General features: G+C 30.9%; 3 protein-coding genes across 8 annotated transcripts in view; 2 read left to right on the top strand and 1 right to left on the bottom strand.

Annotated features, from left to right (window-relative positions):
• LOC108684701 (transcriptional protein SWT1) overlaps positions 1 to 4,805 on the bottom strand; it is a 5,562-nt gene extending 757 nt beyond the window's left edge. The window contains exons 1-12 of the mRNA XM_018189163.1: positions 4,502 to 4,805; positions 3,513 to 4,065; positions 3,275 to 3,442; positions 2,907 to 3,169; positions 2,495 to 2,737; positions 2,195 to 2,416; positions 1,874 to 2,101; positions 1,598 to 1,793; positions 1,407 to 1,525; positions 1,178 to 1,335; positions 756 to 896; positions 400 to 624 (exon numbers count right to left, since the gene is read on the bottom strand). Of these exons, the coding sequence (XP_018044652.1) occupies positions 402 to 624; positions 756 to 896; positions 1,178 to 1,335; positions 1,407 to 1,525; positions 1,598 to 1,793; positions 1,874 to 2,101; positions 2,195 to 2,416; positions 2,495 to 2,737; positions 2,907 to 3,169; positions 3,275 to 3,442; positions 3,513 to 4,065; positions 4,502 to 4,630 (2,643 nt within the window). The 5' untranslated portion in view covers positions 4,631 to 4,805 and the 3' untranslated portion in view covers positions 400 to 401. The remainder of the gene's footprint in view (positions 1 to 399; positions 625 to 755; positions 897 to 1,177; positions 1,336 to 1,406; positions 1,526 to 1,597; positions 1,794 to 1,873; positions 2,102 to 2,194; positions 2,417 to 2,494; positions 2,738 to 2,906; positions 3,170 to 3,274; positions 3,443 to 3,512; positions 4,066 to 4,501) is intronic.
• A 1,708-nt stretch (positions 4,806 to 6,513) lies between these two features.
• On the top strand, positions 6,514 to 10,151 carry LOC108684653 (cell cycle control protein 50A). Of its 2 annotated transcripts, XM_018189088.1 has the most exons (5): positions 6,514 to 6,679; positions 7,419 to 8,249; positions 8,419 to 8,584; positions 8,969 to 9,025; positions 9,970 to 10,048. In XM_018189088.1, exons 1-4 carry the CDS (start codon positions 6,628 to 6,630, stop codon positions 8,979 to 8,981), a joined length of 1,062 nt encoding a protein of 353 aa, XP_018044577.1. In that variant the 5' UTR covers positions 6,514 to 6,627; the 3' UTR covers positions 8,982 to 9,025; positions 9,970 to 10,048. The 2 variants fall into 2 exon arrangements, with proteins under 2 accessions (XP_018044577.1, XP_018044576.1); XM_018189087.1 differs by lacking the exon at positions 8,969 to 9,025 and having other exon boundaries at positions 9,970 to 10,151.
• A 1,770-nt stretch (positions 10,152 to 11,921) lies between these two features.
• LOC108684707 (epsin-2) overlaps positions 11,922 to 20,534 on the top strand; it is a 9,695-nt gene continuing 1,082 nt past the window's right edge. The window contains exons 1-14 of one of the 5 annotated variants that reach the window (XM_018189169.1): positions 11,922 to 12,070; positions 13,786 to 13,836; positions 14,740 to 14,851; positions 16,251 to 16,343; positions 16,530 to 16,788; positions 16,974 to 17,173; positions 17,411 to 17,462; positions 17,659 to 17,821; positions 17,917 to 18,046; positions 18,265 to 18,352; positions 18,486 to 18,494; positions 18,693 to 18,820; positions 18,902 to 19,193; positions 19,278 to 19,457. In XM_018189169.1, coding sequence (XP_018044658.1) covers positions 14,837 to 14,851; positions 16,251 to 16,343; positions 16,530 to 16,788; positions 16,974 to 17,173; positions 17,411 to 17,462; positions 17,659 to 17,821; positions 17,917 to 18,046; positions 18,265 to 18,352; positions 18,486 to 18,494; positions 18,693 to 18,820; positions 18,902 to 19,193; positions 19,278 to 19,457 — 1,609 coding nt within the window. In that variant the 5' untranslated portion in view covers positions 11,922 to 12,070; positions 13,786 to 13,836; positions 14,740 to 14,836. Of the gene's footprint in view, positions 12,071 to 12,127; positions 12,635 to 13,785; positions 13,837 to 14,734; positions 14,852 to 16,250; positions 16,344 to 16,529; positions 16,789 to 16,973; positions 17,174 to 17,410; positions 17,463 to 17,658; positions 17,822 to 17,916; positions 18,047 to 18,264; positions 18,353 to 18,485; positions 18,495 to 18,692; positions 18,821 to 18,901; positions 19,194 to 19,277; positions 19,458 to 20,534 lie in introns of those variants that run through there. The other 4 variants (XM_018189167.1, XM_018189168.1, XM_018189171.1 and 1 more) reach the window with 4 other exon arrangements.

Raw genomic sequence — 20,534 nt, 5'->3', positions numbered from 1 at the left:
ACGAGCGCAACAGTCGTTGAGGCAAACGGAAGCGAATCCTCCGATGGCTGATGTAACACCATGGAGACCCACTGACACGCATCGGATAATGCTTATCCTGCGAGATGCGGAGGACTGTCTCTTAAATTTACACATTGTACTATAGAAATCGGAAGTTCTTCCGTATCTTCCGAATTCGTGAGACTTCCACGAAAGTAACGTAATCGAAGGAAAAAGAAATATAGATCAATCTTTAAGTAGATAAGTGAGACAGAATAGCTCAGAACACCCCAAATAAATTTTATTTTTATAATAATATTTTTATAGTAATTTATAATATATAGTAATATTTTGTTTAAATATAATTAAAAATAATAAATAACAAACATAATTAAAAATAGTAAATTACAAAATACATACAACTACGTATGAGCAGCTAATGCACAAAAATGCGAAGTTAATTCTTGTAGCTGTCTTAAACCAGTCTTTAATACTTCTTCTTTTAACTTGACACAACAATATATATCCAAAGGTGTTACATCAAATGTTGTTCTATCTCTTGTGTCAGGCAAAAATGTATTTAAATCATACTGTAAGCTAAGCAATGTCTGATGTGTTATAGAATTTTCAGCTTGCATCAGTAATCTGATTACAAAAAAAGATACATAAATATATGTAATATAATATAAATATATTATATGTAATATAAAATAACATATTATCGAAATTACATATTATCAGTAAAAATAGATCGACACTATTAAAAAATAACTTACTTATTTAGATTTTGTGTTAGATCAATTACTTTTCTAGTAATTTCTGATTGCAGACTTTGTACGCATGCTTGTGATAATGATGGATTTGCAGAATCGAAGGTAAAGGAATATGCCATTCCTGCATTACTGCATGCCAAACCACTGGAATAAAAATAATTATAAAAAAAAGAAATAACAGTATTCTCAATATATATTACATTTGCATTAACACAATATATAATTTAAATGTAATGATTAGTAAATACTTTTTTTTTCATAATATGTACATATATATTATGATGATGCATGTGATTCGTATAAATACGATTTACTTGTAATCAATGAGTCACAGATTCGATTATGATCATCATCACATATATAATCTATATATAATATATATATATTATATGCACACATACACACACAAGTAGAAGGATTCTTACCATAGGTCACGCGCGAAAGTATAAATATGCTGGAAACAGTGAAATACTTTTTCTGCTCTTGTTTCTTGTTCTTGGGAATTTTCCACGATGCCTATTTTGTCGTGTAATTTTTTCAGATCAATATTATCGAAATATTTTTTACATTTTTTCTTGAGTTCCTAAAAGTATGAATTTTTTTAACTCTGTATCAAATAATAAAATATATTCAAATATAAAAAAAAAATGTTACGGCAATAGCATTAAATGTTTCTGTCAAGAGATCATAGTGCTTATCTGCGTTAACCATTTGTACTAAATCACTGCACTTTTCTATAATATATTCCATATCTCGCAATTTTCGACCACCAACTGAAATATCAAGATTAAATATTCAGTTTGCAAAATGTAGTTTTTAAATAGATTATATGTGTATAAATATACCTGGCGTATGTTCAAAAGTATCGAGTAATTCCTTGAAAAGACGTTCAACATCACGTCTTTGGAACGATTCGTTAATAGCGGCAATCCAGTGCTTTATAGCACACTTTAATGCAGTTACTGTAGTCCATGGTGGCTTTATAATGACATATACATGCCACGCTTCTCCATAAATTTCTGACATTTGTTTTGCAATAATCTGAAATAAAAATATTGATTTTATATATTTGAGATACATAGGCGTAAAAATTAGTTCATGATCCAATATAAGATGCATACCGTTGACAAAAAATTTCTCATGATTAATTTTGTATTCTCAAAAATATCATCCGTCAAATGTGATTCTTCCATGAAAATAGATCTTTCATCAGGATCATCATTCAAACGGTTGACTACTGCATCCATATCAAGATCATCTATTTTTTCAAGTGGATCATGACGCCCTAATGCTAATATATTATATATCATCGCCTTAGTACAGAGATTTTTGTCATAAGATAATAAGACCTACAAAATAAAAATATATATAGCATTGTTATTTTTTTATGTATAAACATATTATGTATAAACATTAAATAACATGACAGGAAGATAACATGCCGCTGATTTTTGTAATTGAGAGATTTGTAAGCAACACTGAAGAATCTCATCGTCTGGACAATTAAGAGAAAAATCTTCTTTATTTTTCGCTGCTTGTTCTCGTGTTTGTCCTATGACACGTGGATGTTTAGAGGAAAACTGCTTGTGGATGAAAGATATAGCTTTCCTGGCTTTTATCGATAATTCATTATTAGTTCCATTACCCTTAAAGTAATCTAATTCCTGTTGTAAAAATTATTTAGAAAAAATGTGTATGTTGAAATTTTTAAAAAGATGTGATAGAATTTTGACTATACTTACACATATCACAGTCCATGGAATTACAATAATAGGACGTGGGTAATTCTTAAATACTGCATCTTTCGCTTCTTCAACAATTTCAAGATTTGACAAAAATACATTTGTATCAATAACAATGTAGAGTGGACCTTTGCCGTATGATTCTGTATTATTAGATTGCGTCAACTCTGCAGCATTTTCTGATACACAATTTGTTTCATCTATACGATTTTCTCTACAAAGTTGTGTTCTGACAACTTCCACCTATACTAAGAAAAAGTATGAAAATATAAAATTTAATAAAAACAATATTTTTTTATAGTAACTTCTATATAAAACAAAAACAAAATTGTCAATATTGAACAAGATATATAATCACACTGGTGAAATATATTCATATAAATTATGATTGTTTCAATTATATTGATCATACCTGAAGAGCAATTTCTTCATCTTTCATTGGTTCCCAATCCATTTCTTCATATAAAACTTCTTGCTCGCCTCGTTCTATCAATTTATCTTTTGTTGTATTTTCAATCTTATTTGATTTTTTTGTTTGATTATTTTGTTGAGTTTGTGAATTATCATCTTTTAATGTATTAATATTTCTTTCGCATATTGCATCTTTTAAGAGTCTGTTATGTAACCTCTTAAGTCGTATGTCAACATTTTTATAAACATTTGATCCTAAGCTGTCTATAAACATAAAATAATATAAAAGTATAAAAACAAATATTGAATCTCTACTAATAAATACTAAAGCATAAAATATAAAAAATATATTTTATGTTATATACCTACTGGAATTAGATGAACTTCTGCTCAGTTTTTGAGGAGACTTCTTGGTAATTAAATCAACATCACACATTTCCTTAATTTTTTCCTTATCAACATTCAAATTTGTTCTTAGTCTTTGCATACGTTCTTGTGCCAAGTTTTTCTTTAAAAACGATTTTCCCCCTTTTTTTCCTAAACACAAAGTTAATTTTACTTCTTTATAATGGTGACATAATAATAACATTTATACAATTGCATTTACTTGAATTTTGGTTACATGATTTCTGAACATTTTGATTCTTATTATGTTGCTCAATATCACATGCATTTCGAGTAATAATTTCTTGGTGTCCTATATTTTCATTTCTTTTCTCCAATGTTTTTATCAACTTCTGATATGCAGTATTCTGATTTTGTTTTTTAACCATAGCATCTTTTCTTAATGGTTTATTTAGACTAAATGTGTTTGAACTTCTCTGCTCGAATTTTCCACGAAGCGGTACTTGTATTCCTTCATTATTATTTTTAGCTCGAGAAGTCACCGATTTATCATCTTTTAACTTTGAAGGAAAGTTTTTTAGAGAAATATTTGTCTTATTTCCCACTATCTTTGTACATGAAGCTTGTGGCAACAAGGGAGATTTATTTTTGGTATTTAATCTTTGCAACGCTTTTTCTTTAACAGCCTTCATTTGCGGAGTTTCAATAATTTTATCACATGCATCTTGATTAGATGTTTCCTTTTTCTTTGCATTATATTTAGATGTCATTATATTGCAATGTTCTTCTTCTTGATGTTTAGTTATTGAAGAAGTCTATTGAATAAAAGTTTTACAGAATTAAAAGACCTTTTAAAAATTAAAATGACATTTAAAAAAGAAATTTGATGATACCATTTCATGAGGTGCTGCATGATCTTAATTTGATGCTTAGTTTACATCTAATTAGGCCACTACTTATATGATAGATATTCTTGTTTAATTTATAAGATTAAACAAAGATACCGATTGTACAGGTAGCAGCCTAAACATATTACAGTGTAAACTAGGCCAGTATTTAGGGCTTCATTCCTGAAAAATATCGCATACGAAAATTCTATAGAATATATATTATTATGAAAATCATAGATTTTTGTATGCAATATAAATTCAAAAATAAACTTCCTAATTTTCAAGCACCAGCATAAAAAAGCATCTTAAGCATGTACACAATAGATCACAGCAGGAAAATAACTTCTGAAGAGAAAAATACCCTGATGTCATCCAATGATGGTTCAATCCACGAAGATTGATTCGTTTTCACATTGAAGTAATATACTCTGTTCGGATGACTTTTAGAATTGACAATAATCCAATGTTTCGGTAATTTATGCTTTAACATGTTGAAAAATGGGTATCAAGAAATTTAATGAGTCCGTACTAATCAATCATCCTTCAACGGTCGAGAGAAATGAATAATCCTTACTTTCCTTCCTACTCAGTGATGAGCGATCCTCGGCTCTCAATCAAAACTGTGGAAAAAACAAAAGTACGTTCAGGAAGTTAGAAATCGATAATCATAAAGTTTGTTTTCTATGAGCTGAACTAGTGTAACTTTTGGAACTTAAAGACAGGTAGATATACGTTTTGTGAAGCACGTCACGCGCACGCACACACACACACACACACACACATACACATACACACACACACACACATTCTCTCTCTCTTTCTTTTAATTATATGATACTTCAATCATACCTTAAGGTTTGTTCGCGTCGCAAGTTCCAAACATGCTCCAACATGCTCCTATCACAGCTCCTACTCACTCTATCAAGCGCATTGGAATGAGAAAGAGCTATGATAGGAGCATATTACAACATGTTGGAGCATACGAGGCGAACAAACCTTTATACTCGTTTACACTCTATGATCAAATGGCGCGCTCTCACGAACACTATAACTAAATTTCCCATTTAGATATCTTTTCTTCTTCGTTCTTCAACGGTTCGTTTATACGAGTCGAGTTACATTGTTGCAATAAGATATGTGAATAAATAAATGAACATTGTTATTTACGAATTTGAGTTTCTTCTAATACCTACATTTATTATATGTAACAACTCGCTATAGATATTTGTTTAAAGCGAGAAAGAGAGCTCTAGAATAGCTCTAATGCAGGAACAAAAAACAGACTAATAAGGTACATCCAAAAACACGATCATTCACCGAGCGCTCAGTGAATTCTTGTACGTGTTTGATTTATATTTTTAGATCTAATGGAATATGCCAGTAAGAGCTCTGAGCGCTTAAAGAGCGGTCGTGCTTCTAGATTAGAAAGCCTCACAGAGAGTGACAATTGCATTACGTGAATGCCCACGTCCAATCAGGACATAGATTACGTGACCAGTTTTCTCCAATCTCTTCCATGCCTGTGGAGCTTTAGGTTTGTTCGCGTCGCGTACTCCAATATGCTCCTCATAGCCCTTACTCACTCCAATGCCCTTATTAAAGTGAATAGGAACTGTGACAAGAACATGTTGGAACATGTGATATAAATCTTTTGATACCCACAGTATGTGCTTATACTGTGCACATGCCCAATCAGAAGAGACGGGTCACGTGAAGCAATTTGCCACTTCCTGTGAGCTTTTCTAGGCTATGATTTCTAGGCTAGTCTCGCTACAAGTGCTTTGAAACATTTGATGGACCAATTAGAAGAAAGAATTTTACAAACTGATCAGTTAAAAAATGCTTTAAAGCGTTTGCAGCATCGCGTTGACCGTGGCTATGTTCCAAATTTACCAGCACTAAAAATGCTACAGTCTACGTTACGTGCACTGTAGATTTTCAGTACTAGCAGTCAACTTTGGAACACAGCCCGTACTCCTATTCAGTTGCCCTTAGGAACTCTGTATAATAAAAGGAACAGAGAATAGAAAATAAGAATTTCAAACTATCAGAAATTATTATAGAATACACAGTTTCTGATAGGTTGAAATTCTTAGGTCGATATTTATAGTCGGTTCTTATTTTAAGATCATCTAAAGTAATGTCTTAAGTTGCTAATACGGTCCTCTGATTGGCTTATAACATCTTAAGACTGTGCTTAAGACGATCTCAAATATAAGAATTAATTATGAATACCGATCTTATTCTGTCTGTTCTCTATTTCCTGTTTCTTTTATTGTACGGAGAGACTAGACTTTAAGATTCTACGTGTATATCAGCCTTTATTTCTTTTCGATCAATGAAAATGGTCATTAACTAATGGATTCTCAATTTCGCAGTGAATGACGTGTGACGTGTTTTCAGTTTTTCTGTCATTTTGATACGTATGTACTAGGTTATCGCTATAAAATACCGAGATTTATTTAGTGTTTGTCGTTTTGCTAAATCATGACGTCCATCAGCGAAATTGATGCGGTGCCTAAATCGAAAAAACCATCGGGTGAGCATTTCAATTATCATTAAAGAGTCGGAAAACGAACCAAATTATCTTACTAACTTAACGATCGATGAACTTTTTTTCTAATAAATCTTCAACGATATCATGCATTTTTTCTCGACGATTGTTAATATCGAATTAATTTTATAGATTTTATAGATATTGATTGTGATGAGATAATTTTGAGTACAATTTTACACATTTTCCCGAATTGTTCAAATAACATGTAAATAATTTTAAAATTTAATTATCTCATTATTTCTGCGAAAATTAAGTAAAATTCATTTAACCTTTGTATATTTTTGAAGCCAAGAATTAGAAAGGGAACCAATTGCATAAAGATATCGGATATTAATCGATATCACATCTAATATTTATAATACATAATCCTATATATAATTATTTTACAAATTGCTGATAGTTAAGACAATAAACATTTATCAAACAAAAGTTTCTTGTTATAAAAAGTAATTTTTGAGATGATTGTGTTAAACTGTATAATTATGAAAGTAATATGAAAGATCTAACAGAGATAACGTAAGAATGAATCTGTAGAAGAACTTTGCTCTGAATAATCTTGTTACCCTTATTAAGAAAAAAAAATTATCACTATAATATATAATATATATCAGTAAAAAACAATCAAAGAAAGAAATAAAAAATTGATGTATCACAAATGTTATTGATATTTTTTGAAATATTTATATTAATAATACATGTTATCTAATTTAACTGTACGCAGATAGTGCATTTAAGCAACAGCGATTACCAGCCTGGCAACCAATACTCACAGCTGGTACAGTTTTACCAACGTTCTTTGTGATAGGAGTTGCATTTATACCAGTTGGCATAGGATTACTTTATTTTTCTGATGAAGTTAAAGAACATATTATAGATTATACTAACTGCAACTCCACCAATATTACCAGAGATGATGGATTGCCTAAGAAGTGTGCAGATGTAATTGCAGAATGTAATAATTGCTCATGCACATGTGAAATAAATTTTGAGCTAACTTCAGAATTTGCTGGCAAAGTTTATATGTATTATGGCCTGACAAACTTCTATCAAAATCATCGTAGATATGTAAAATCTCGAGATGACAATCAACTGTTAGGACAGTTGCATGAGAGTGTTTCGAGTGATTGTGAACCATTTGCCTATGATAAAATGAATGACAAAGATACGGCCATTGCTCCATGCGGTGCCATTGCAAATTCACTTTTTAGCGATGAGTTGACACTATATTCTGCAAAACATGGTGGGCAAGTACCATTATTAAGAACTGGCATAGCTTGGCCATCCGATAAAAATATCAAATTCAGGAATCCAGAGGGTAATTTAAAAGAAGTATTCAAGAATTTCGCCAAGCCTAAGAACTGGACTAAACACATTTGGGATTTGGATCCCACTAATGAAGAAAACAATGGTTTTCAAAACGAGGATTTAATTGTATGGATGAGAACTGCCGCATTACCCACTTTCAGAAAACTCTATCGTAGGATTGATCATTCTCAAGATGGCTTTAAGAGCGGTCTAGTTCAAGGAAACTACACTCTTAAAGTTGTTTATTGTAAGTAATGTAAACAAATTCAATCATAAAAATAATCTAGTAATTAAAATAATGAAATAAAAAATACAGCTGCTTGGAAATTGTAAAATAAAGAATTGAAGATGTCTATCATATATATTTTATTTCAATTTTTAGAGAAATTAGATAATGTTTTGAATATTTTTTTCAGCATTTTCAGTATCCTCTTTTTATGGGAAGAAAAAGATGATTTTAAGCACAACTTCACTTTTGGGAGGAAAGAATCCTTTCCTTGGCATTGCTTACATTGTTGTAGGAAGTTTGTGCTTATTGCTGGGCATAGGATTACTCATTATACATATTAAATGTTCCAAGAGGTAAATAAATATATTTATATATTATATCCCTTTTATTTGTCCATCTACAATCTCTAAAAACAACATATAAGACATCCGATTTAATAACGTCCTTTATGTGGTGAAGGAACATCTACACAAATTACTGAACATGGTCATAAAAAAACTAACAACAAGATATATTATATGTTAACACCTCTAATATTCATAAATGTATTTAAATTTTGTGCAATATTAAACATGCACAATTTAACATTCAATTTCAATCCAATATAATCACTAGTGATTTACATAATAAACAATCTCTCAAGTTAGATCAACACAGAGACACATATTTCTTTTTTTTTTTTTTTTTTTTTTTCATAACATGAGTTGATAATATAATATTTGATATATGTTATACAGCAAACTAATGTAAAGACGACTACAAGAAATTATTCTTAGGGCACCCATGTATGTCTTGTAAGTGTTTGTGATATTGTGTTATGTCTATCCTTAATAATTGACATATAAAAGTTGTCTTGATAAAATATGACCAATCGGGCAATGTTTCTTGTTATAATTCCATACGAAATACAAAATAAAAAATTTGTAAAATATTTACAATATTTTATTGAAAAAAGAAAATTAATAATTAGCTCGACTAGTCATATTTCGTGTATTGTATGCTTTGCCAGAATGTGTGTGCATTTTTCGCTATATTTTTCAGAAAAGAATAGGATATTTGTTTTTAAAATGCTATTACATGCATTTTTTTTATATTAAACGGCAGATAGGAATAATTTTTATTTATAAACAGCATTATATTGTTTTATTATTTATATCAAGTGTGTAATATAATTAAATATATAAATAATGAACAATAAAAGAACAAGATAATTCCATAATTGTAGAGTGTTTAAAGTTAGTGTTTAAAAATAATGATACATATATGAAACTGAGAAGTTTTAATGATAACTGTTTGGTCTAGTAATTTCATTTTGTGTTTTCGCCTCTTAAATATTTAGTCGTATGCACATTTCGAATTTAGAGATACATGCACTTGTTTGTGTTTTTGTGTATTGGCACAAAATTAAGCGAAAGATACTTTCAATATTCCCAAAAAACCAACAAAATTATTACAAAAATTTTTCGTCAGTAGGACGTGAATTAAATTCGATTCAAATTCAATATATGTATATAATATTATATAAAACATAAAAAGCATGTCGCATGTTCTGAAAAAAAGCATTTATTTAAACTCTACGATGCGTATATTTCTAATTTACACGTGTTATTACATTTCAAAGCATTTTGATTTCCCCTGTGCTTTTTATATTATTGTTGAGTTTTATTTTATTAGCAAATCAAAAAATCGCGTACAAATTTTCTTTTGCAATCATCATATACAAATATCTTTTTTTTAGCACCGCCGATATGATCAATGTGACTCCAACTACAGAATATCATCATTAGGAACGATTCGTTTACTTGAAATGAACGTGATTTCATCAGTATATATAAATTATTGATTATCGTAGAACAAGTGAACTTTTTATATTTAACATTGAATTTCGTTTGTCAGTCATAAACGGACAAATACGATAAAGCAACAAAATAATCAAAAATTTCTTATTTAAGAAATAATTATCTTTTAAAGTTTTTAATTATATTTTAGTATTGTTATATATACATATAACATACATGATAAAATTTTCAAAACTGAATCATATATTCTTGAAATTATATTTTACTTGAAATTCTACTGTAAATTTTAAATAGAATAATTATTTGAAATTTAATTGTCAAACGAATATCATTGTTGTTAAAATATTTAATTTAGTTATGAATATATTCTATTATAGAATATCGTATATCAGCAAAGTGAACAAAAGTATTATGTAAATGATTATACATTGCTGAAACCAAATGTTTATTATATTAAAATGTTATTCCATTTATAGATAGTCAATTTTTGTAATATATTCTTTTGGATTAAGAAATGTATTTTCATGCATTTGTTGATGCACTTATCAAACTTTTATTTTAAGCCTTGAAATTACAAAGATGTAGAATTTAAACGTAAATTAAGCATATATTTCCTCACGGAGATTTCATACAATACAACAGTCGCAAAGTTATCTACTTTTTTTTTGCGAAGTTTTATTTGTTTAACATGGACGTGCCGATGCAAAAATAGTTTTAATATAATTCATTCGATTATGGAGAAAAATAAATATCTTCAAAACGAGCAGAATCTTTTTCAAACTGTTGTATTTTATGAAGAAAACCATTACTAGTATTATTACTTGAAAATTAATATTTATTGCATAAATTACAATTATAGATTCTACAAACTTATTTCTACAAACTGTCTATTGTGAACTTGTAATTTCTAGATGTCTTGAAAGTATCAGATATATAGTAAAAGTGGAATATTATTTTCTTGAAAGTAATTGCGTTAAAATAATTTGTATACGTATATATAATATGTATATATGTTATATGTTTTCAGTTTCTTTTACGAAATCTAATTTATAAAAATGACTGATTGAAAATAATTATTAATCAACCAATAATGTCTTGTGTATAATGATTCATAAAAGTATTTAAATGGCGATGTATCTTGAAAATGACAGTATTTGAATATTGATTTTGAACCATTATATGATTTACATAAATATTTATTAATTTGAATCTCTAGACAGTGTTGCCCTCAGAATATTTCTTCTGAGTGCAATTTTAAGTTATTGTGCCTTAACTGTGTGTGTGTGTGTGTGTGTGTGTGTGTGGTGTGTGTGTGTGTGTGTGTGTGTGTGTGTGTGTGTGTGTGTGTGTATTAAATGAAATAGTTCAAGGATGTATCGTCATTACTTTGTAACAGCGTACATAGAAACGAATTGCTAAGATCAGATTGCAATATAAACTACTTGTAAAATCAATCTAGTCTACTGTAAACATAATAATAAATAAAGAAAAACGATTAAAAAATTAAAAAATGATATTTCTCTTCATTTATCTGTGTGCAACAAAAAAATAATTTTTCTAAACTAAGATGTGAGAAGACAACTATCAGAAATTTGTCTCAAATTATATTCAGCTGTCATACGCAATATTACACCTGTCTTTTTATATTTATGTGATATTTATATCATTCTATCTTTATCATTTTATTAAAAAATAAGAATAATGGAGGTTCCTTGAATAGCATATGTAATTATTTGACATATTGGCTAATTGTAAATTCATCCGAATAAATTAAGGATCTTGCCTTGTGAAACATAAGTACGATTAGGATCATTCAGAGTAGAAATTGCGAATGCGACGCTCGTGCGCGGGCGCGGCGAACGGAGCGGAAATATTTTCGAGCGCCATCTTGCCCCGCAATCGTACAATTCGTCAGTGCCTGTGAATGGACTTGTCATAAGTGTCTTACTTATTATTTCGCCTCTCTGTCCCTGTTTCCCGTCTTGCTCTCGAGAGCTCCGTGTTTCCAAATTCTCGGGTGATATCATCCGCGCGCACAAGGTAAGTACGAATATCTTGCCGTCATCGTCGTCATCGTCGTCGTCGTCGTCGTCGTCGTCACCGTCATCGTCGTTATCATCGTGATCATCATCATCATCATCATCATCATTCGGACGAATCGGATAGACGCGATGGAGTTTCGCGAATATCTTGCGTGACGGTCACGGACTACGTCTATCCTTCGAGAAAACGGGAGCCGCGCCCGTCACCTCCCTCAAGCTCGATCTCGATCGTAACGGCAACACCTCGTAAGATTGACGTGTCACGTACATATACATCTATTTGCGCGACGAGGATCCCTCGGTGGGCGGGTACGAGTACGATACGCGCGATAGCGCGCTCGCCCGTCGCCGCTCCGCCAGTCACGGCTGGAGCGGAACGGCGCGCGTCTGTCCATCAAATCCGCTTCTTTCGTTCGTCTTTTCACCGCATCATCATCGTCTTCCTCGTTGCATCGTGTCATGTTCTGAGGTCGAGGGTGTGCGCGCGAGCGAACGAGCGAGGAAGCCGACCGCGGAGCTTCGATGTGAAGCGTTCACCCGAAGGAGGCACCCGCGCGACAAGGTGGAATTGACCTCTGGATTTAGGCGATTTAGCAGCAATTGTACAATAACAATAATTTCCTGCCTGCGCTCCTTCTCTCGTTGTCCCTCCTTCATGCGCGCCGTGTTTTTCGCATTAAGCATTGACGCGTCAACACACGTTAACCATCAGGGACTCGAAATAACGTAAACGCGCAAATATCTCAATTTTCGAATGTAACGCCTTGAAATGATAATTCCCCCACGTGATCGTTTTGCAAGGTTTCTCAAACCGCAGACTGTTTATCGCTCGTCGCTATTTTCCAACTCCGATGTAACTATCGCAGTCTCGACACGTGTGAGCTTAGTACACGGGAAATGGAAAGTCAATTGAGTGGTGCAACAAGACAGAGGGGACAATGATCAATACTTTCACGGTCAATTATATGTATAATACTGTTAATATGTCAGAAGGAAGCCTTATAAAGGATCTTGGCTCGCTGTAGTTTCGCGTAATAGATAACGCTTCCAGCTCTTTGCTCTGGCTATGTTTATACTCTTGACTTTTTGCAAACTACAGTTGTGAGTGATGATTAGCACAGTCATGCTGAATAGCTCAAGAAGAAGACGTTAGTGAGAACAGGCAGGCTTATGTGTGATTATTAGAGATAGAATATTTAAATAACAATATCGATATCTCTCATCTGTTGATTAAATATAACGAATGCCATTAGAAGATCTTAGATCATCAACTCAGAAGGTCTAATTTACAACATGCTTTTTGCCTTCCTGTTTCTCACTTTTTATCTTATTTCTTCGTTTTCTATTGCCCGAGATAAAAGTTGATGAACTTCAGAAGAGACGAGAAACATGATTGTCATAAAACGCAAAAAGGAAAAACAAGCAAATGATAAGAAATAAGAAACAGGAAACAAAAAGCACATTTTAGATTGGGCTTAACGGCATTGATGAACTTTTCTAGAATTCTCAAACTTAAAAATCTCAAGACATTATTAATTCGAGTGATACTTAGACACAAAGAAAATCTGTATCATTTTTTCGTATATTAATTAACATTAGATGAATTGATAACATTGCTCCAAGAATAAAATCATATTGCTATGATAAGATAAGCAGAGAATACATCAGAAACATGCCGCGAAATGATAAAGTTCTCGTTTTTTTTTTTCACAGAAGAGCAGTACAATTCATTAAAGGAAGGTGCACATCTTTGCCTCCATCAGTGTAAGTGATTTCTTTCCACAAGCTTTTTGCATGTGCTCTATCATCTGTAAAAAGGGTAGTCTTAACGATAGATTTCTCTATAGTTGGTACTTACGTTTCTAAGAACTTAAACTATAGTTTTTACTTTTCTCAATTTAGCGGTTTGCTTGTCGAAAACTTATGAGAATAGATGCATATAATGAATAATCTGGTTTTTGTAAAATCGCGATATCATGGATCTTCAAGATCTTTTGAAACAATGATAGCTTATATTCAAGCAGAACAATAAATCGATAACGTCAAAATGACATTAAAATATCGGAAATGATTTTTAATGATTATTTTGGAGTTATTTTGACATTATTTTGATATCACAACGACTTGTTGTTCTGCTTGAGTAGTCTTTAAACGTATACGTTAAATTTAAATCAATATTTGAATGTATATGTGTAGATGTGAAATTGGCCTTTATCTCTCTCTGTGAGAAATGCAAACCAAGATTTTTGTATAGCGATATTTTTAATGAAACACATCAATCACGTTATTATACATAATTTTTAAAAAAGCAATAGTTTAGGGAGTATATGAGTTGTGCCTATTAAAATCAATATTTTTTTCTTTTTTTTTATTTAATAATTATTGTTATCGCTAAGAGTACAACCTTTTGTATTAGGAATTTGTAAACATTGGATGCACATAGGTATGTGCATCGCTATTACCTTTTTTTTCATGTCCACAATCTTACAGAATTCATTTAAATTTTTTGATAAAAAATTTCATGTAATATTCATTTGCATAATACCATTATTTAACAGATTAATGTGTCATTATCATCCATACGCAGAATGATGAATCATACATTTAAGGTGTGATAAATTTTGTATATAAAATTTCTCTTATTTATCGTATCATCTGATAGTCTAGGCTTTTGTTGTGATTCGGACTATTCGGAAGTTTTCTATATTTCTGGGCAAAACCTAGAGCTTCATCAACAACATCAGCGATATTTCATTAGTCAAGAATGGCGATGCAGAAGGTAAATGCCAATAATGTTCACGACTGTTGAATTAACAACTCACTCATGATAACATGATAATTTGATGTCAAAGCATATTATTAGAAGATTTCTGTGTGTTTTTCACAATAAATCATATCTATCAATTTTTGTAAAGATAATCTGATATTTTTTACAAGAAGTTATTGTGTTATGTGTGTTACATATATATTCAGATTATTTTTATTTTCCAATTTTTGTTGTGATGCACCTTTATTAGTTTGCAATGTTTACTAGCAGAACGTGATAATAATAGATAGTAAAACTGATAATGACAAATGTACATTATGCAAGTCAGTATTGCATTAAATATTGTATAAATATATTTTGATTTGTATTGAAATTTAACTACACTCCATATAACTATAAATAACACTCATCTCAAAGATAAGATAGGAAAAAAGAAAAACGAACGGCATAAATTTATATAGGCACATCTCAAAACAAACATGTTTTCATATGATGTTAAAATATATATAGGTATTCTTTATTCTTAGAATTTAATAACTTTTTATATTTATGTTTTATTCTTTAGTCTTAAAACTCAATAACTATTCATATGTATATAAAATGCGTATGCATATTTTTACATATTTTTGATAATTCAGGTAAATTATGCTAAAGTACAGATCTTAAAATAAAATTATGGTAAATATAAATTGCATTTTATTTTTTCTTCGCTTAGTACAATTTTATTTATATGTATGCAATTGTTAATATTACGATTTTAATATTACGATATTTAGAGAAGAGAAGAATTTTATGGTACAATAATTATAATAAAAATATATAGTATATATAGTGTGTATATATATATATATGTACACACACACACACATATTGTATTTGTTTTTATCAATCTTTATTTTAATATACTGTATATAATACTTTTTCTGCAACTTGAGTTTTTTTTTATTATTTGCCTGTTACAATTTGATTAATGTGCATGCCTTGGTTTCAGTTCTAAAATTCTTATTAATTAATTTATATTTTATTGAATAATTTGGTGCTATATTACTAGGTTTGTAATATTTAAAGTAATGCATATTTATAATTGCATGGCTTTCATGTAAACAAAATACCCATATTTATTATCAGATGCTACTTGCGTCATAATTGACCTGCTATTTTTACATTATAGTAATTATAGACCATGTACATTAAAGATTAAACGATCAAGGTTGAAGAATTTATAGGTCTTTGAAAGATTATATATGTAAGTTTTCATATAATATAAATTCTGTAAATAAAATTATTTGTACTAGATCAATATATGATTATTCCCTTTTATATTGGAATTAATGCGATAATAAATATGGGTCTCTAAAATTAAGGTACATAATACTACAATTGAGTAACATATAGCGATAATATCTTTTAGATGAGAAGACAAGGGCAAGACGTCATGCAAGTGAATCTAGCAGGTATTAGGCGAGATATTATGAATCTTGCCCATAACTACAGCAATGCCCAGGTGATTATTTAAATCTTTTTGTATTACTTGATGTTATTTTTCGCCATTAATAATAGTAAAATAATAGTATATAAAAATAATAGTAGAAAATCTTATGTTAAAAATATTATGTTGGGAGAGAAAATAAAATTAAACATATAAGAATTTTGAATATCAATATGAGATAATTGCTATTTTTTTCTATAGAAAGCTGTACGGAAAGCTACTAGCAATGATCCTTGGGGTCCAAGTAGTACACTTATGGCAGAAATTGCCGACTTAACATACAATGTCGTAGCATTTACAGAAATTATGCAAATGTTATGGAAAAGATTGAATGATCATGGAAAAAACTGGCGACATGTATACAAAGCCTTAGTTCTCTTAGAATATCTTATCAAGACAGGAAGTGAAAAGGTAGCACAACAATGCAAAGAAAATATTTTTGCCATCCAAACCTTAAAAGGTAACAAACGTAAAATTTCATTAGAATTTTATTTTATAATATATAAAATCAAATATTCATATATATGATACAATATTGACTTTATTTAAGAGATTTCCATACATTTTTTAACACAGTCCTATTATATATATATATTTTTATAGATATATTTTTAGCATATATTTTTAATATATATTTTTTTATAGATTTTCAATATATGGATGGGCATAAAGATCAAGGAATTAACGTGCGAGAAAAAGCAAAACAATTAGTGGCCTTATTAAAAGATGATGAGAGATTGAGAAATGAGCGGGCTAGAGCATTGAAGGCAAAAGAGAGATTTGCACAGTCGGTTAGTGGTTTCGGAAGTGACGGTCTGGACACAATGTCACCTGTTAGTAGTGATGTAAGTAGCATGTTAATCAATATAAATCAATGATTAAAAACTGTGCTTGCGTCTGGTTTCGGCACTCACGCGCGTTGTAAGCTTTATTCTATCTTCCCTCTGTGAGAAATGAATAAAGAAATAAATAAAGACAGAATGAAATTTACAGCGTGTAAAGCCGAGAACTGAACGGAATCTGTACCATTTCTCGGTCGACCTTCATTTACTCTTGCAAAAACTAAATTTATCATGTTTCAGTTTCAAGATTGGGAACCTTGTCATTTATCCGAATCAGCGGCTAGACGTACAAGTAAGTTTATCTTTCAACATAAGCGTTAATATTTTATAGCTTCTTTTGGTCAAGATCTTCCAAGTCAAGATTACTTCAACTAGGACAAGATAATTTTTAAATCCTCTTATCATATCTCATTTATTTTTTACGTGTATATTAGATGCAAACATTAATTACTTTACATAAGAATTAATACAATAAATACATTTTCTAGCGGAATTGGAAGCTGCAAGACCGCAAACGGTAGGAGAGGAAGAATTACAACTGCAGCTGGCCTTGGCTATGTCTAGAGAAGAAGCAGAACAAGAAGAACAAAGAAGACGCAGCGATGACGTCAGATTGCAGTTAGCTCTCAGTCAAAGTCAGCAAGATTTTAAGTAAGTAATCAGCGAAATCCAATGTAATCTAATAACGCGATATGAAAAAAGATGTCTGACCTTGCATTTATTGGGCAATGCCATGTGAATTTCAGAGCTCCGCAATCCGAAAAGCAAAGTCACATGTTGGATTTACTCGATGTAAATTTAGGAGAAGCAAGCGGTTCTTCAGTACAAACTGATCCTTGGGGTATCCCGATAACAGCACCACCGCCTAGACCACAGGTATTCGCTAATTGTGTCATTGACTTCACTTTCTTTGCATGATAATACAAAATCATTTTTGCATGATGCACTACAGTCTTTGGATTTATCTGATTTTCATTTATATAAGGTATGTCAGAGGACATTAAATCTTTAGAAGAATGTATAGGCGTGGAATAACATTTTTGCTGGAGTGATTAACAAAATGATGGAAGAATAATAGCATTCTCGTTTTACAGCCACAAAATGATCCATGGAGTGTTCCTACAACAAGTACCACGTCACCCGCGATAGATCCGTGGATGCCTGTTCCTCCACAAAGACCAAGTGAGTTGTATATTATATATGTATACGCAGCAATGAATTCTTTACATGTGATTGCATATTCATTTAATTCCTACATATTTATATATTCTTTTTGCATGTTCTTACGTCTTTGATGATTTCCGATAATTCTCAGAATCCTCAGGTATAATTAATCAGTTAATTTTTCCACCATTTTTCTTATAAATGATAAAGCACTATATTTGGATCCTTATTGAGAATGTTTAATTTTTGTTTTTATTGTAATATTTAATGAAAGCAGTGTTTTAAGTTTTTCTGAACTTTTATTGCAATATTTGATAAATCATTTACTAGAATTACTCAAATTATAATTTAATTATAGCTGCCACTATCGATCCATGGCGTGCACCTGCTCCATCTCCTGCTACAGTCATATCTCCACCTCGTACCAACGATCCTTGGTCACCAGTTCCATCTACTACCGTCACTGAATCGGAATCGAATAAGCAGGTAATACAGACTTATCCTTTAAAATTCATCGAGTCATCAATTTTTATAATAATATATTGATCTGAAATTTTTTTGGTACAGGCTCAAGATGGTGTAACATCTCCATCACCATCTTTCAACAATTCAAACTTGACACAAAACATCGGCTTCGCGATATCGTCGTCTCAAAATATAGGTTTCAATTTGCCACCAGTATCTTCAGCCGCTACTACCTTCAGCACTAGCAATGGTTTCAACGGCACAGGGCCAGGCTTCAATAACTTTCCTACTCAGAACAATGGTGCTGCAACGAGTCCTCTCAGCGATTTAGATGAATTTGATGTGATTACTAACAGGGGAAAACTCGAAGCGAGTCCGCAGACGGTGAACAACGGTACTTGAGTACAAAATTTTTCTATAAAACATAGCATTAATGTGTGCTGAAATTATGGAATAAAGTTATATGATTTTTAAATAGGTGGTACATCATCAGGAGGAGATCCTTTCGATCTGGGTGGCATAGCTGAAACTCTTCCTGCCAGCACCGGTGCTGTGAAAAAGACACCACAATCCTTTTTAGGAGAAAACTCTGCACTTGTTAATTTAGATAATCTTGTCAGCGCTACGGCGATTAAGCCATCAGCTCCTGCGCCAGCGGGTAAGTTTTCATTTGTAACTAAAAGGTATAAACATCGAGAAAGAGAAGTCCAGTATTCGAAATATCTTTTGTTGACATATATTACTTGAATATAATTCCTATTATATGATATAATAATTCATAAAGATCAAGTGTAATGAATGTAATATTCAGTGAAAAATCATTTAAACATCATGAAATAAAAAAGATATATTTTACGCTATAACATTCTATGTCTACAAAATAGCGTTTCATTGGAAATAAGTTCGTGAGTATGAATAATATGATTAAAAATATGGCATGAATGAATGCATGATAATTATTATGTGCAGTGTAATGCTTATTACAATGATGTCTTTCATATGTTATGTCAAGAGTATATTATTTTTTGATTTAAGAGTACTGTGATTTGAATCTTTCTTCGAATATATATCTTGCGATATTCTACTGAATACGTAGATTTTCTTTTCTTTTCTAAATAGATCATTCTTTTTAAATATTCTTAATTTTCTCAAAATATTCTTAATTTTATCTCTTCTCTCCTTCCCCTCTTCCCCCTATTTTGTAATATGCATTTGTTTAGTGGAATGAATTAACAAATATCAAATTATATATCAGATTAAAGAATTGAAAGTTCAAATCAATATCTTAAAAGAACAACCAATCTTATCAAATAAAAGTAAAAAATAAGAAATTTATATTATATATACAGGGTGTCCTACAATTTTTGACAAAATACTTTTTTGTAGATAAAGTGGATTAAATTGAAAAGTCCTCTATCATTTTGCAATTTTCGAAATAATTAACAAGGTATTAATTTATGAAAATAGTCAAATTCGCCCGGTCTGAATGCTAAATGTAAGTGAGCGGCAAAATAAGACAACCTAATAAGGTGCACATGTACATCGTTATATAAAGCATGCTAATGTCGTTTATAAACAATGTATCTAACGACGAAAAATGCATCTCTCTGAGCGGTCTTATTTCGCTACGCACATGATGTAATTAATACGTGAAGCACTCCCATAGATGCGCAGTAGGAGAAATAAATTTGGATAGCATTTGATCAGCCGTTTCAGTATAACCAGCGCTATTATA

Source organism: Atta colombica, unplaced genomic scaffold (assembly GCF_001594045.1).
Source record: "Atta colombica isolate Treedump-2 unplaced genomic scaffold, Acol1.0 scaffold137, whole genome shotgun sequence".
Lineage (NCBI taxonomy): Eukaryota > Metazoa > Arthropoda > Insecta > Hymenoptera > Formicidae > Atta > Atta colombica.
Note: the sequence above shows the minus strand (reverse complement) of the source record. Positions and strands in the feature narration are given on the sequence as shown.